Source organism: Juglans microcarpa x Juglans regia, chromosome 1S, assembly GCF_004785595.1.
Source record: "Juglans microcarpa x Juglans regia isolate MS1-56 chromosome 1S, Jm3101_v1.0, whole genome shotgun sequence".
NCBI lineage: Eukaryota > Viridiplantae > Streptophyta > Magnoliopsida > Fagales > Juglandaceae > Juglans > Juglans microcarpa x Juglans regia.
Genome location: NC_054595.1, coordinates 9,800,411 through 9,814,037, shown reverse-complemented (window position 1 = coordinate 9,814,037; position 13,627 = coordinate 9,800,411). Strand labels below are relative to the sequence as shown.

General features: G+C 35.5%; 1 protein-coding gene across 1 annotated transcript in view; it reads right to left on the bottom strand.

Moving 5' to 3' along the window:
• Positions 1 to 13,077, bottom strand: part of LOC121247054 (calcium-transporting ATPase 9, plasma membrane-type-like) — a 36,116-nt gene extending 23,039 nt beyond the window's left edge. The window contains exons 1-6 of the mRNA XM_041145384.1: positions 12,845 to 13,077; positions 10,600 to 10,716; positions 10,471 to 10,510; positions 8,360 to 8,469; positions 8,130 to 8,261; positions 7,958 to 8,047 (exon numbers count right to left, since the gene is read on the bottom strand). Coding sequence (XP_041001318.1) covers positions 7,958 to 8,047; positions 8,130 to 8,261; positions 8,360 to 8,469; positions 10,471 to 10,510; positions 10,600 to 10,716; positions 12,845 to 13,048 — 693 coding nt within the window. The 5' untranslated portion in view covers positions 13,049 to 13,077. The remainder of the gene's footprint in view (positions 1 to 7,957; positions 8,048 to 8,129; positions 8,262 to 8,359; positions 8,470 to 10,470; positions 10,511 to 10,599; positions 10,717 to 12,844) is intronic.
• Between the last annotated feature and the right edge of the window lie 550 nt (positions 13,078 to 13,627).

Sequence of the window (13,627 nt, the reverse complement as noted above, 5' to 3'; positions counted from 1 at the left end):
CTTCTTTATTGTTTACTTTCATGGATGAACGCGAAGCACACCGGCCGGGAATGATTCTTTTCTCCTTTCCAGTCTGTTGTGCAAATTTACACATTAACAGTTGGCGCCGTCTATGGGATACGACTTTTCATTATTTCCGGTAACGATAGGAGGATGATTCTCCGGCTCACGAGATCTTCTCCAGAAAACATTAGGCATCCACAATTGCTCGCCCCTAGCGACCGGAAGCAAGCTCGCAAACTTTGAGCGGCTAAACAACCCAGCAACATCTCGCCACCCTCATGGTTGGCAACAACTCACCTTTGCTCGACCAATGAGCAGCCCACAGAGTGGCCAATAATTGTCCACTCACAAAAACTTTGCTCATTACAGAGGAGATCGCTGCCCCCATGTGCTCACCCACTGCGAGTTTTTCTCCCAAAGTATTTTGCTCACCCACAGCAAAAGACATTCATCAACGAACAACTCCAGATGGGAAAAATGGAAAGCAGGGGCAAAAATTAATCAGGTTTGTCCCTCTCAATCATGTTATTTGAAGTTCATTTTTCCACTAACAAATTTGATTTTTGGAGGTTCCCAGTAAAATTCCTCAACATTCCATGAGAATCCCACTAGCTACACAACCCAACAATATACTTCGCAGGAAATCACTCGCACGAAACGGAATACTGCATACAAAGCCCCTCTCAAGCATCTTAATTTGTCTTCATTATAATAGATTGCTCAGTATCGCAGGCACCCCCAAGCCTTCATCACGCTTTAGCCAAATGGCTCTGGTTCACAAATCTCAAATTTGTAATTTGTATTATATTAACCTATTTCGTTTTTGGTGAAAACCTCTCAGGATGGTTGAACTCAGCCTCCCGTCACAATAGTGCAGACGAGCATCCCTCAAATACCAAAGCCAAGCTCAAAGACTTGTGGTGGAATGGTGGAGGTCAAAAGACCCCAGAACCTTGAACCACCAAAGTCGAGTCTAAAGACTCGCGGTAACCAAATGGGTGTTCAGGTCAAAAGACTCCGCGACCCCCCAAACATCAAAGTCGAGTCCCAAGACTCACGGTGACCAAAGGGGCGCGCAGGTCAAAAGACCCCACGATCTCCCAAACACCAAATACAGTCCCAAGACACATGGTGACCAAATGAACGCATAGGTCAAAAGACACCGCGACCCCCCAAATACCAAAGTCGAGTCCCAAGACTCATGGTGACCAAACGGGCACGTAGGTCAAATGACCTTGCGACCCCCCAAACACCAAAGTCGAGCCCCAAGACTCGCGATGACTAAATGGGCGCAGAGGTCAAAAGACCCTGTGACCCCCCAAACACCAAAGACAAGTCCAAGGACTCGTGGTGAAAAGGGTGCGCAAGTCACAAACTGCGACCCTTGCCATCAAAACAGGCGAAAAAGGTCAGGGACCGCCCAACCTCACTCATGACAAGCCAACAGGCGGGAAAGGTCAATGACTGCTCAACCTCCTAGGTACCTACAAGTGGGCATCTCTGGACTACTCGATCTCTTTCACCTGGGCAACAATACAAGCACAACATCTTCTCCAGTATACACCTAGTGTTTATGCTCGTGCCACAACAGTCGCCAGTAGGTTACTTTCAGGATCAGCCACCGAGCTCCACAACTGCCTCACGTGGGTTTCCTTGGGAAACCGGCTCGGCAACCGCCTAATGTGGATTCAAGGAGTTGACGGGCTTCATGACCATTTTTAAGTGCGGGTTACTACAAATAAACTCTAACATCAACCCCAAAATGGGAACATCAAACAACAATTTAAACCAAGGGACTGAGAATCCACTACTACCAACATTAACAAAAAACCAATCATGGAAATATGCACCTTTCGTCGACAATAAAAAATCTATCAGGCAAACATCCACACAAATAAACAAACTCAAAATCAAGTTCCGCGCTCGCCCCTGACGAGGTCGAGTACATCTACCGCCCAAGCAGAGCTCCGTGCTCACTACTACCACAGTCGAGTACATCTCTTGCCCAAGCATAGAGCTCCATGCTTAGACCTAATGCAATCGAGTACATCTCCCACCAAAGCAGAGCTCTGTGCTCGCACCTAATGCAGTCGAGTACATCTCACACCTATCTCTCCAAGCTGAGCTCTTCACCGCTTAGCTCAAAACAAATAGAAAACCAGGGACCAATTTTCAAAATCTATTATGTAGATTCTTAACTTGAAGATTTTCAATGCCTTCTTGTTGAGCAAATCGACCTTAAGAATTGTGGGCATCTATAAGGGTCAAATCAGCAGCCTAAAAGTTAACCTCAAGATAAAGCTGAAAGTCAAGCTAAGAGATAAGACTAAGGAGAAACAAGGAAAGAAACCCAGACTCCTAAAATGAAGGACCCTCAAACTCCTAAAAGGAAAATGGTTCACAAGGCAAGTTGGACTCAATCACACTAAGGAAATATACATATATATAAGGCGGAGATCCCTACAAATCTGACAGTCTTTCAAGACAAACTCCCTACATGCAAATTCCACCACATGTCGACTCCAAAGGATCTCCCCTAAATTCCTCCATTGTAATGAGAGATACATGAGACCATAAGAGATTTTAAAATCATCCATTATAGTGGATTTCGCCCTCAAACAACCTGTGAATGTAGGCATTATGTCAAATCACGCAAATCTCTGTCTCTCTTTATCTATTTTTATTTTCTTCTTTAGTGTTTACTTTCATGGACGAACGCGAAGCACACCGTATCGAAGCCTGAATCACGATCGTGGGCTAGAAATGATTATTTCCTCCCTTCCGGTCTATTGTTCAAATTTATGCATTAACATCACCTTTAAGGTCCTTTGATATTCTAGAACCCTAGAATTTCAAAATACCTCTAAAAAAATATTGTCATAATATATTTAAAAGATTTAATATTTATTGGCAGGATATGATTGGCATTAATCCAATGGCCTCAATAAACTGTTCTTTTATCAATACTAAGAGTGAATGGTCAAGTTAGTTAATTATAGTTAAATTAGTTACCGAACAAGCATATTCGTATCAAATCCTAGGTTGATATTGTTTGTCTTCAAGAAACAAAGTTATGCTTTATTGATAGATGTTTAATTCATAGTCTGTGGGGGTGTTCTTTGGTGGGTTAGGCTTATTTGTCGTCTATGGGATCTTATGGAGGTGTTCTTTTGATGTGGGATACAAGAGTGGTGAAGTCAATAGAGTCCAGGGAATTTCTCTATAGCTTGTTCTTTTAAAACTGTGGAGGATGGGTGGGAGTGGGCCTTTGTGAGTGTTTATGGTCTAAATTTAGATAGGGAAAGAAGTTTTCTGTGGGAGTAATTGGTGGGGTTGTATTCTCTCTGGGATGTGCCAGGGTGTATGTGTAGGGATTTCAACATTACTCGATTATCGGGTAAACGATTAGGTGAATCTAGTATTTCTTTGGCAATGGAAGAGTTTTCTGAGTTTATTTTTCATTTGGTTCTCTTGGATCTTCGTCTTGTTTTGGGAGGGTGTATCCACTTGGTCCAACAGTCGGGATTGGTCGAGATTGGATCGATTTCTTGTTTCTCCTTCTTGGGAGGTACATTATCCAGAGTTGTGTCAAAAGAGATTGCCTCAGGTATATTCGGATCACTTCCCTATTTTGTTGGATAGTGGTAGTATTAATGGGGTCAGAAGTATTTTAAGTTTGAAAACATGTGGTTAGGAGTTGATGATTTTGTTGCTAAGGTTAGGATCTGGTGGTCTTCTTATCAGTTCACAGGTACTCCTAGTTTCATTCTTGCTCGTAAGCTCAGAGCATTGAAGTTATACTTAAAGAAGTGGAAATCATAAGTTTTTGGGAATATTAACAGTTAGAAAAACTCTCTTATGGAGACTTACATGATTTGAAGGTTGGGGAGGAGAATGTAATTCTTGCTGATGAGGTCTTTTTGAGAAAAAAAAAAATAGTGGAGGCTGAGCTTGAGAAAGTGATGTTAATGGATGAGATTTCATGGCAACAAAAATCAAGGGCTCTTTGGTTGAAAGGAGGGAATAAATGTACAACATGTTTTCATAGAATGGACAACACACCAGAGAAACAATGCTATTGAGATGCTTCATTCCGATAATTGTGTAATTTCATCTCCACTGAGATTCAGGATCTTGTTTTGCATTGTTATGAAGGTCTTCTCATCAAACCAGCTTCTTGGAGGCCTAAAATTGACGGTTTGGCTTTTGATTCTCTTAGTGTGAGTTGGTTGGAGAGATCATTTGATGAAGATGAGGTTTTCAGGTGGTCAGTAGGTTGGTTAAAGATAAAACTCCTAGTCCGGATGGATTTTCAATGGCCTTTTTCCAAGTTTGCTGAGAGATTGTGAATGAAGATGTGATGCAAGCATTTCAGGAGTTCTTTTCCTTTAAAAAGTCTGAAAATCACTCAATGCTACTTTTATTGCTCTCAGTCCTAATTAGTCTTGTGAGTGGAGTTTATAAGATAATTTTGAAGGTACTTGCTAATCGTATTCGCCACTATGTTTTTACCGCCCATTTTTTGGTGTTGTTAATGATTACCCTATTGGTTTTTTCATAACTCTCATGATTTGAGACAGGAGGATCCTTTGTCCACTTTTCTTTTTGTCATTATTATGGAGACGTCGGTTTGAATGGTGGAGGCTGTGGTTGGAGGGGGTTTCCTTTTAGGCTTCTCGGTTGGTAATGCTAATAATGGGTTTATTACACTTTCTCATATTCTTTTTGTAGATGACACTTTTAGTTTCTGTGGTGCAGAACATGGTCAAATTCAAGCCTTAAGGGATGTGTTATTATGTTTTGAAGCCGTCTCAGTCCTTAAGGTGAATCTTGAAAAGTTTGAGATGGTTCCAATCGGGGTGGTGTGTAACATCAATATTTCGGCAAGTTTGTTGGGTTGTAAATTGCTTTATTACCTTTGAAATATTTAGGTTTTCCATTGGGGGCACCTTTTAAGGCTAATGCTATATGGGATGAGGTTGTTGAGAAAATTGAAAAAAGGTTGATTGTTTGGAAGTTGTTGTTATATTTATCTAAAGGGGGTAGAACTACTTTTGTTAAGAGAACTCCTTCCAATCTCCCCACTTACTTTGCTTCATTGTTTCCATTGCCTGTATGGGTGGCCAACCGGATTCAAAAGTTGTTTCGTGCTTTCTTGTGGGGTGGAATATTGGGAGAGAAAACTAAGTTATCTTGTTAGTTGGAATAAAGTTTGTTCTCTTATTTCAAGTGGAAGCTTGGGAGTTCGTAATTATAGGGTCTTTAATAAAGCTTTATTGGGAAAGTGGTTATGGAGATATTAATAGGAAGGGCTAAGAGAGTTTTGTTAGCCATGTTAGTTATGTTGTTGAAGAGGATGTAGGATCCGTTTTTTATTTGACATTTGGTGTGGTGATCGAGCCCTCAAAGGGTGTTTCTAGCTATTTTTGGTTGGTTTCTAATTGGTATGCTTTTGTATTTGATCTACTTGTTTGCTTCACTAGAGTTGTTTAGAATTGGAAAATTGAGGAAGTTTCAGCTTTCCTCAGCTTTTTATACTCTTTGAGGCTTGATGGTAATGGTGGGGATATGATGTTGTGGAAGTCCATGGGGTGTACTGTTTGATCTTATTATAAGCCGTTGACTTTTCAAAATAATCCTCATTTTCCTTGGAAGCGTATTTGAAGATTATGAGGTTTTAGTAATTTTGGACAATTAAGCTTGACAACTTCTATCAAGGAGTGAGATAATAAATGTTTTTAGTTCCTCAAATTTTCAATAAATAAAGCTCTTTCTCGGTCTTCAAAATTTTTCACCCTAAATTCAAAATTTCTAAGTATCAATAGAGGTATTCTAGAGAGAGGCGAAAAAAAGAGATACATCTTAGATGACAAGAAAGTACTCTTGATAAAAACTCTTGCGACCTTAGGGGATCTTTGAAAACATTTTTCATTCCATCCTATCTCATCTCATCCTATCTCGTTTCTTTCCCAAACATCATTCAAACATAAACATTTTCAAACTAATCATTATAACTTTCACAACTTTTCAAATCTACAAATAAAAATAATATTAACAAATAATATTCTAACAATATTTTAACTTTATAATATTTTTTATTCAATTTTTTCTCTTTCCTTTCCCAAAACCCAATAAATATTTATCTCAAACTATCTCATTACCATTCACAAACCATTTTACTATTATTTACAAAATTCTCATCTCATCTTATTCCCCAAGCATCCGGGTCTCGTTTGTTTTCACAGCACTTCTCAATTTATCTCATCTAATTATTATAAATTTCTTATAATCCTACACAAAATAAATAAACAATTCAACTTTTTCAAATCCCTAAACAAAAATAATATTAAAAAAAATATATTCTAACAATATTTTATTTAATTTTCAACTTTCATCTCAACTCATCTCATCTGCGAAAACAATAGAGTTTTAAGGTATCCAAGACTTCCTCACTTTGAATGAAAAGGATTTCGTTTTGGTGGTTATGGAATGGCAAAGGTGATATATATGAAATCTCAATAACTCGTGTGCTACAATGTTTGAGTTGCAGTACTAATTCGATTTCATGTAGTATTTAACTCTCATTATACTTAGCATATTATCATGAACTGCATCGTATTTATATTTATATTTATCTGTCTCATTGTTTCTCTCCTTTCTTCTAATTAGACTTAAGAATATTTTTGTTCATCAAGTTTCAAATAGTGAAAGATACATTCACTTCATCAATCATATTTTTACTCTCTCATATATACATATACATATATATATATATATTGGCATTTTAGAGTAACCCAAACTTCGTAACACATGAGTTCTTGAGATTTCATATCACCTTTGCCATTCAATAACCACCAAAATGAAATCCTTTTCATTCAAAGTGATGAAGTCTAGGATGCTTTAGACCTAGTTGTTGAAAAAGGAAAGCTAAGGTACTGTACTTGCATTTACAAAAATGCTTGTGTATTTAATCAAACAATTTTACTTCATGCTAAGTAGTTTTATAAAATTACCATGTTATTTGTACATAACACGTACTGTGTGACAATATTAAATTTACTTGTTGAAAGTGCACATAATCCTAGATATAATTGTGTCATGTTTAAATGATTTTAATTGCTTTGTTGATGTACATGCTTTTGAACTATGTTGAAGAAATGCTTTGTAATATTGAATTATTGCTTCTTGACAGAGTAATATCTATACTACTGGTATTTACTGTTAACTATTTACTTTGTCGTCAAGTAACTTGTATCTTGAGATATGATAGATTGAGCAGCTTGGCTTATAGTTGTAAATATCCTTATAACTCTCGAAAAGTTGGTACCAAACTCAACTCATATCAACTCATCTCAAACCAATTATTGATGGGACCCGCTGCATTTTCAATTTCTCATAAAAAGTTAAACTCATCTCAACCTACTTCATACATTTTAACTTAAAAAGTTAACCCATCTCAATGAGACCCACAAAATATTGTTATTCATAACTCAATTCAACTCAACTTAATTCAACTTAACTCATTTCAACCTCCAAACGCAGCCAAATTAGTGGTCACACCCACCAGTGAAAGGTCTTATATCATTAAGGTAAACTTGTGAACACACCTTTGATGACCTTTCACACCTTCAAGATTCTATGTACTCTTTGTTCAGCACAGATGATATTACTGCAATTTGTGGCTCCCCCCATACATAAATTCCTAGTTCCCTTCTCAATTTTTATACAGTATGGCAAGTATCATCAACTTTTCATTAAATAGAGCCTGATAAATTCACCCAAAATTTAGGAGCTTCCTTGCATGTAGGAAAGAAATGCGTACTCCACAAAATCAAAAGAAAAAATAATATGCTAATGATAAAAAATGCAAAAAAAAAAAAAAAAAAAAAAAAAAAAAAAAAAAAAAAAAAAAAAAAAAAAAAAAAAAGAAAAAAACTATAAAGGCCAATCGCACCTCTGTTTTTATTCCGAGAGCCAATGAAACCACTGCAGCTACGATCAAGATGATAAGGGTTAAATCTTGCCAGGCTTCCCAAAGGAACCTCTGCAGAAAACAGCACCGGAATGAAGTGATCATGAAAAACAAAATTAAGAAAGAAAAGCAGTCTTTCAGTACGATACTATACCAGGAAACTGCGCCCTTTCTTCCGAGGATATGTATTTGATCCAAATGAGCTCCTCCGTTTTAACAACTCAGTTTCATCCCCATTAATCCCTTTGTCTATATTTGTTTTCAGTAATTCTGATAAGCCTTTAACCTGATGGAGAATGTGATCATTGCCATGATCAGTTAACCTTAGAAGAATGCATAAGAAAATCATATCATCGAAGAAAATTCAATTCATAGATGACTTGCCCCTCCATAATGTTGTAAAGCAGAAATATTATGATCCCTGGTCATTGAAGCAAGTTCTTCCAGACCAATTGCATAATTCCCAGTTGGAGTTGAGGGTGTTGCTGTGGGACCTAACAATAGGTAATTCAAAAACAATCAGCGAGCATGCAACTTAATTGGATGATATATATGAGCAACAAAAATAAATATAGAAATCGTCTCACTTCATCTTATCTTATCTTATCATTTTAGCTTTTACAAATTTTCACATAAAATATAATAAATAATTCAAAATTTTCAAATCTCAAAACAATAATAATATTAAAAAAATAATATTATAACAATATTTTATTTAATTTATCTAAAATTATCTCATTTCATTTCATCTCATTATCCAAACGATAAACACTGTTACAACATACCATAAGATCAAATTTGTAAAACTATGTAGTTGTAACAAGAAAGTACAACTTGATCATTGATTAATGTCAAGAGTTCCATAATAAAGAGAATATGCAAATATGATATAATATAAATTTTAAAAACCATCTTATGCAAGACAACTAATGTGATTGTCTGAGAAAAATCTTAGAAATTTTATATTTCAAAATTCATTCTATAAATTAATGAAAATTTAAATAAAGGAATATGAATGGAAATAGTCCACAAGTTCTGATCTTAGTAAACTGTGTAAAAATGTGTTTATATTTCATAAACTGGAGAGGAATTTAATGTTCATAAATACGCATAGTACCCTGCTTGTGACTAACTTATTACAAGCAAAATATATACCATCTTTAGCTTTCAATAAAACCTATAAAAACTATAAAAAAAAAAAATATACCTATATTGCTCTCAAACACACATATTAGGGTGGATAGAGTGGATATTAGAGTGGGTGCTCGGTAATGTTTACAATGATTCATGATTATGTTGTTTTACTTGATGGATTAAATCTTCTGTATACTTACAATATATGTGATTTCAGCTTTTATTTACATAAAGCTTATGCATTCATATTCATGCCATTTTCTTACATTGATAGTTATCGTCTTGAGTTTTAACTTACCCATGTTTCATTAAAATATCACCGTAGTAGTTCCACTACGGTTTTGCCCCGTAGAACAATAGGCTTTGGTGCAAATTTAGTTTATGAGGGTTACTTCAAGGAGGAGGGACTGGTGCAGCCCGAGGATTAGAGTGGGGTCTGTCCCATTAAATTTATAATCTTTGTAAATTTAGGATTTTTATTGTATTTGGGAGATGAGGTGTAATATTATTTGAGTGAGCGATGAACAGATATTGGACCATCATTACTTTATGGATGAAGTGGAAGTGACTTATGGATATCACTTTTTAATGAGCGACTAATACACAAATCCCTGTACTATTAATATTAGTTTCCGACTAATACCTTTTTCTCTTTCACTGCGACTAATATCTTGGTTTGCCACCCTTGAAATGTTTTATTATGTGTAAAATATTTTACTGATGTTTTTCAAAAATCTACTATTTTTCACAACTCTTTTTACTGTATGATATATCTCTTTACTGGTATTTGACCCTTTTTGTTTTTATGCTTCAACTACCTAGCTAGATACTATCGAGAAAGAATCTATAAGCCGGGACATATACAGTTGGAACCCTAAGATAGACAATGATTTTAGTTACTACTTGTATAACAATGGAGGTTTGTGTTTAGTATGATGTTTTTAGATTAAAAAAAAGTTTAATAATAAAGTTCTTTCAATGAGTTCTAAAAACATCATTGTTAAAGTTTATCAATATATTTGTATAACGCCTCGTTTATTTTTACAAATGAGATGAGATAAGTTAATATTAAAGTTAAAAGTTAAATAAAATATTATTAGAATATATTGTTTTAATATTATTTTTATTTTCGAATTTGAAAATATTGAATTGTTTATAATTTTATTTTGTGTGAGAATTTGAAAAAATTGTAATGATTAGATGAAATGAGTTGAGAGGAATTGTAAAAACAAACGAGATATTAGGCTCTTGGTTTACGGAATTTTTTCATTCTTTAAGCTATGATATGAATGATATGTAGTATCTATTCCTAACGGGAAGGGGGTCACAAGAATATAAATTCAATTCAGAGAGTGATATACCAATTTCCCTTTCTCCAGCCAGTCTGAAAAGTAATGCTGCCTAATACAAGAAGTAATCATTAATTAGTTCAAATAGGAAAACAATCTAAAACACCAAACAGAAACATGTGTTAGCATTAAGAACATTACTCTTATGACTTGTGCATGAGCTCTAATCATCCTTCTTCTTTGCTCTTTATCTTCTTCCTTTACTAAGTTCAACGTGTACCGAAATCTACGGGAAGCATTTAGTACCAGAGTTGCTTTCTGTTAAGAATAAAAGTTCTTTCAGTTAGATCCCAAGCAAAAGACAGTACTTTTTTTTTTATCAGCTCAAACTAGAGTACTTTAACAAACGAAAAACATGTAACAAACTATAACTTTGGTATAGTGTGCAGGGAAATATAGACCAAAACATAATTATATGTCCACTATGTATGGGTAAAACAGGCACCGAAAACGAGCAAAAACTCATAACGTTTGTCGAAATTAAGCTTCGTTTGTTTTCACAACTCTTCTTAATTCATTTTATTTTATCTAATTGTTACAACTTTTTCAAATTTTCACACAAAATAAAATAAATAATTCAATTTTTTCAAATCTCAAAATAAAAATATATTTTAACAATATTTTATTTAACTTTTAATTATATAATTTCAACTCATCTCATCTTATCTTATCTATAAAAACAGATCAAAAATTTTAAGAGCTCGAGTGGCAGAGTTCATGATTTACTCATGTCTTCATGTAGTACATACAAAATCTCAAGATAGACCACTAGTCACGTGAATGAGCAAGCATCGTAACCAAAAAAAAAAAAAAAAAAAAATCTTACTATAAGCAAAAAGAAAGACAACGGTAAACCAAGAAACTGTAGGAAAACGGATTGGAAGATTAAAATGGAACGGAGTTCTGAGCCACAAGCTAGCCCAATGCCTGCTGGTAATGAGAACTTCGTACTTACTAGAATACAGTGCTTAGGTGAAGGGCAATTTACTTGAACATTAATTTAAACATCCGATACTCATTTCCAGGATTTTACCATGCACCATGTTAAGAATAATACTTAAGAAACAACATTTTGCACTCCAACTACCATCCATTGGAAATTTGAACCTTTGATCACAATTCATTCACCATGTGCCACGTCTAGTTTTCATCGATCATAATAGTCAAATCTAAAATGAGGGTTCAAATATATATATATATATATATATAGTTTTACTCCTTGAAACGGTAGATTATGTCGCAGTTCAAGGTGGGTACGAGCAAGAGGACCTGGCGCCACCGGAAGAATAGAAAGGGACTGGCCCTGCATCGGCCATGATCTGTTACTTTAGTTTTCTTTTTATGTATCGGTTTAACCCCTGAGGGGTGCCTTTGTAATCTTTTTGAAACATTATGGGTGGTTTGTAATAACGTCGAAGTTGTGGATTTCCGAATTTGGTGACTTATGCATGGCACTTGATGCCGAATTTGGAGTTTATAGACTTCCTATGATACTGAAAATTAAGCCATAGATTGGTGACTTCTGTCTTTTCTTTCCGCTGCGACTTCGTTACACTCGTGCTCTGTTAACTTTTTCCATACACCTCAATACACTTGTATCTCTTACCTCTATCCTTTTTCCATATGACGTACGTCACAGTAATAACTATTGTACACTAAGCACCTGAGCACAACTAGGGTATCACAATCTCCCCAATCAAATTACGACTCATGAAATTCCATTGAACCATTCAAAAAGCCCAATTCCACGTGGTACTATCAACCAATGCACGTGAGGCTTAGCAAATACATGCCTTCTATGTCTAACCACGGGATCTAAATCTACCCACAGGATTTTCTTGAAAATATAATATATAGATTTTTTTTTTTAATGCAATAGGTCCCTATATTGGATAGTATGTTTGTATTTTCAATGGTATTTATGAAAGTGGTTTTGTAGAATCTGTTTTTTAAGGTTTTTGGTAAAGTTATTTTATCATGGAAATCGATGCAAATGATTAGATGGAAACATTTAATCTAACAATGCAATCTCAATATAACACCAAAATACACTTTGCATGCACAAGAACACAAAGAAAACATGAACACATGTATATTTTAGGTAAACATGCATCTGACACACCATAAATAGATGCAAATTTAACTGCAAACGATTGCACATATCATTCATTGATAAACACAATAAATTTGATCTTTCAACCCCTATGCGTATTAATAGACAATGTCCATTCATATGACGCGCTTTTAAATGGACTGATTCAATTGCATAGCCACTAGTGTATGCGTGTAGATATGATGTATTTATGTATGAATGTATTCATAATGTCAAATGTAATGTGTGGTGATAAAGATTTTTTTTCTAAAAATTGAGTTATGAATTACGTACCCTCCATCGCTTGAGCGTCTCGAGAGGCACATTCTTGGTGTGGGCAATATCGAAAGGATCAGACGGCGAAATTTCAATTTCCTCATCGTCAAAGATCTTGTTGGAGCGAGGGCCTGCCTCCTCGTCATGGTGGTGGTGTATCGAGGCAGTGGTGAGTGGCGGCAGCAGGCTATTGGTGGAAGAATTGGAGCCACTCGAAGCCATTGAAATCACCTCAACAACTCCAGCATGGGGAAGAAACTTTGGCAAGGGAGATGGCACAACCCTCAGAACAGAAATCTATTACGGCTGTTTCGGGCCATACTACCAAAAATGAAAAAAGAGTTCATTTGGTGGTTGCGACAAAAACGGCGTATTTTGTTAAAAAAATTGCAGCCTTTCAAAAATAAAGTTCAGTTTTCAATTGCAGCCATTCTACCGTATTGGATGATATTTTTTTACATCATTTTATTTTTTTATTTATTTATATTTTATGTACGGTATTAGTTTTAACTAGAAATTTCAAATTTGCCATGATCTCTCAGCACCTCAAATTGCAAATATCGTTCTTCCTATCTTTTCGTGCTCTCTGTTTTGCTTGATGCATCTCTTGCGGGACTTAAATCTATCAATTCTCCGATTCACGTTACCCACCGCAAAAAATTAAAAATCATTGATTCATATATACATATATATATATATATATTAACAAGAAACGAACCCCGTTTTTGTCGCAACCACCAAATGGTGACGGAATCCTCTGCCTTTCTATCATTTTTGCTCTGATTCGTGGTTTTGTTTGCT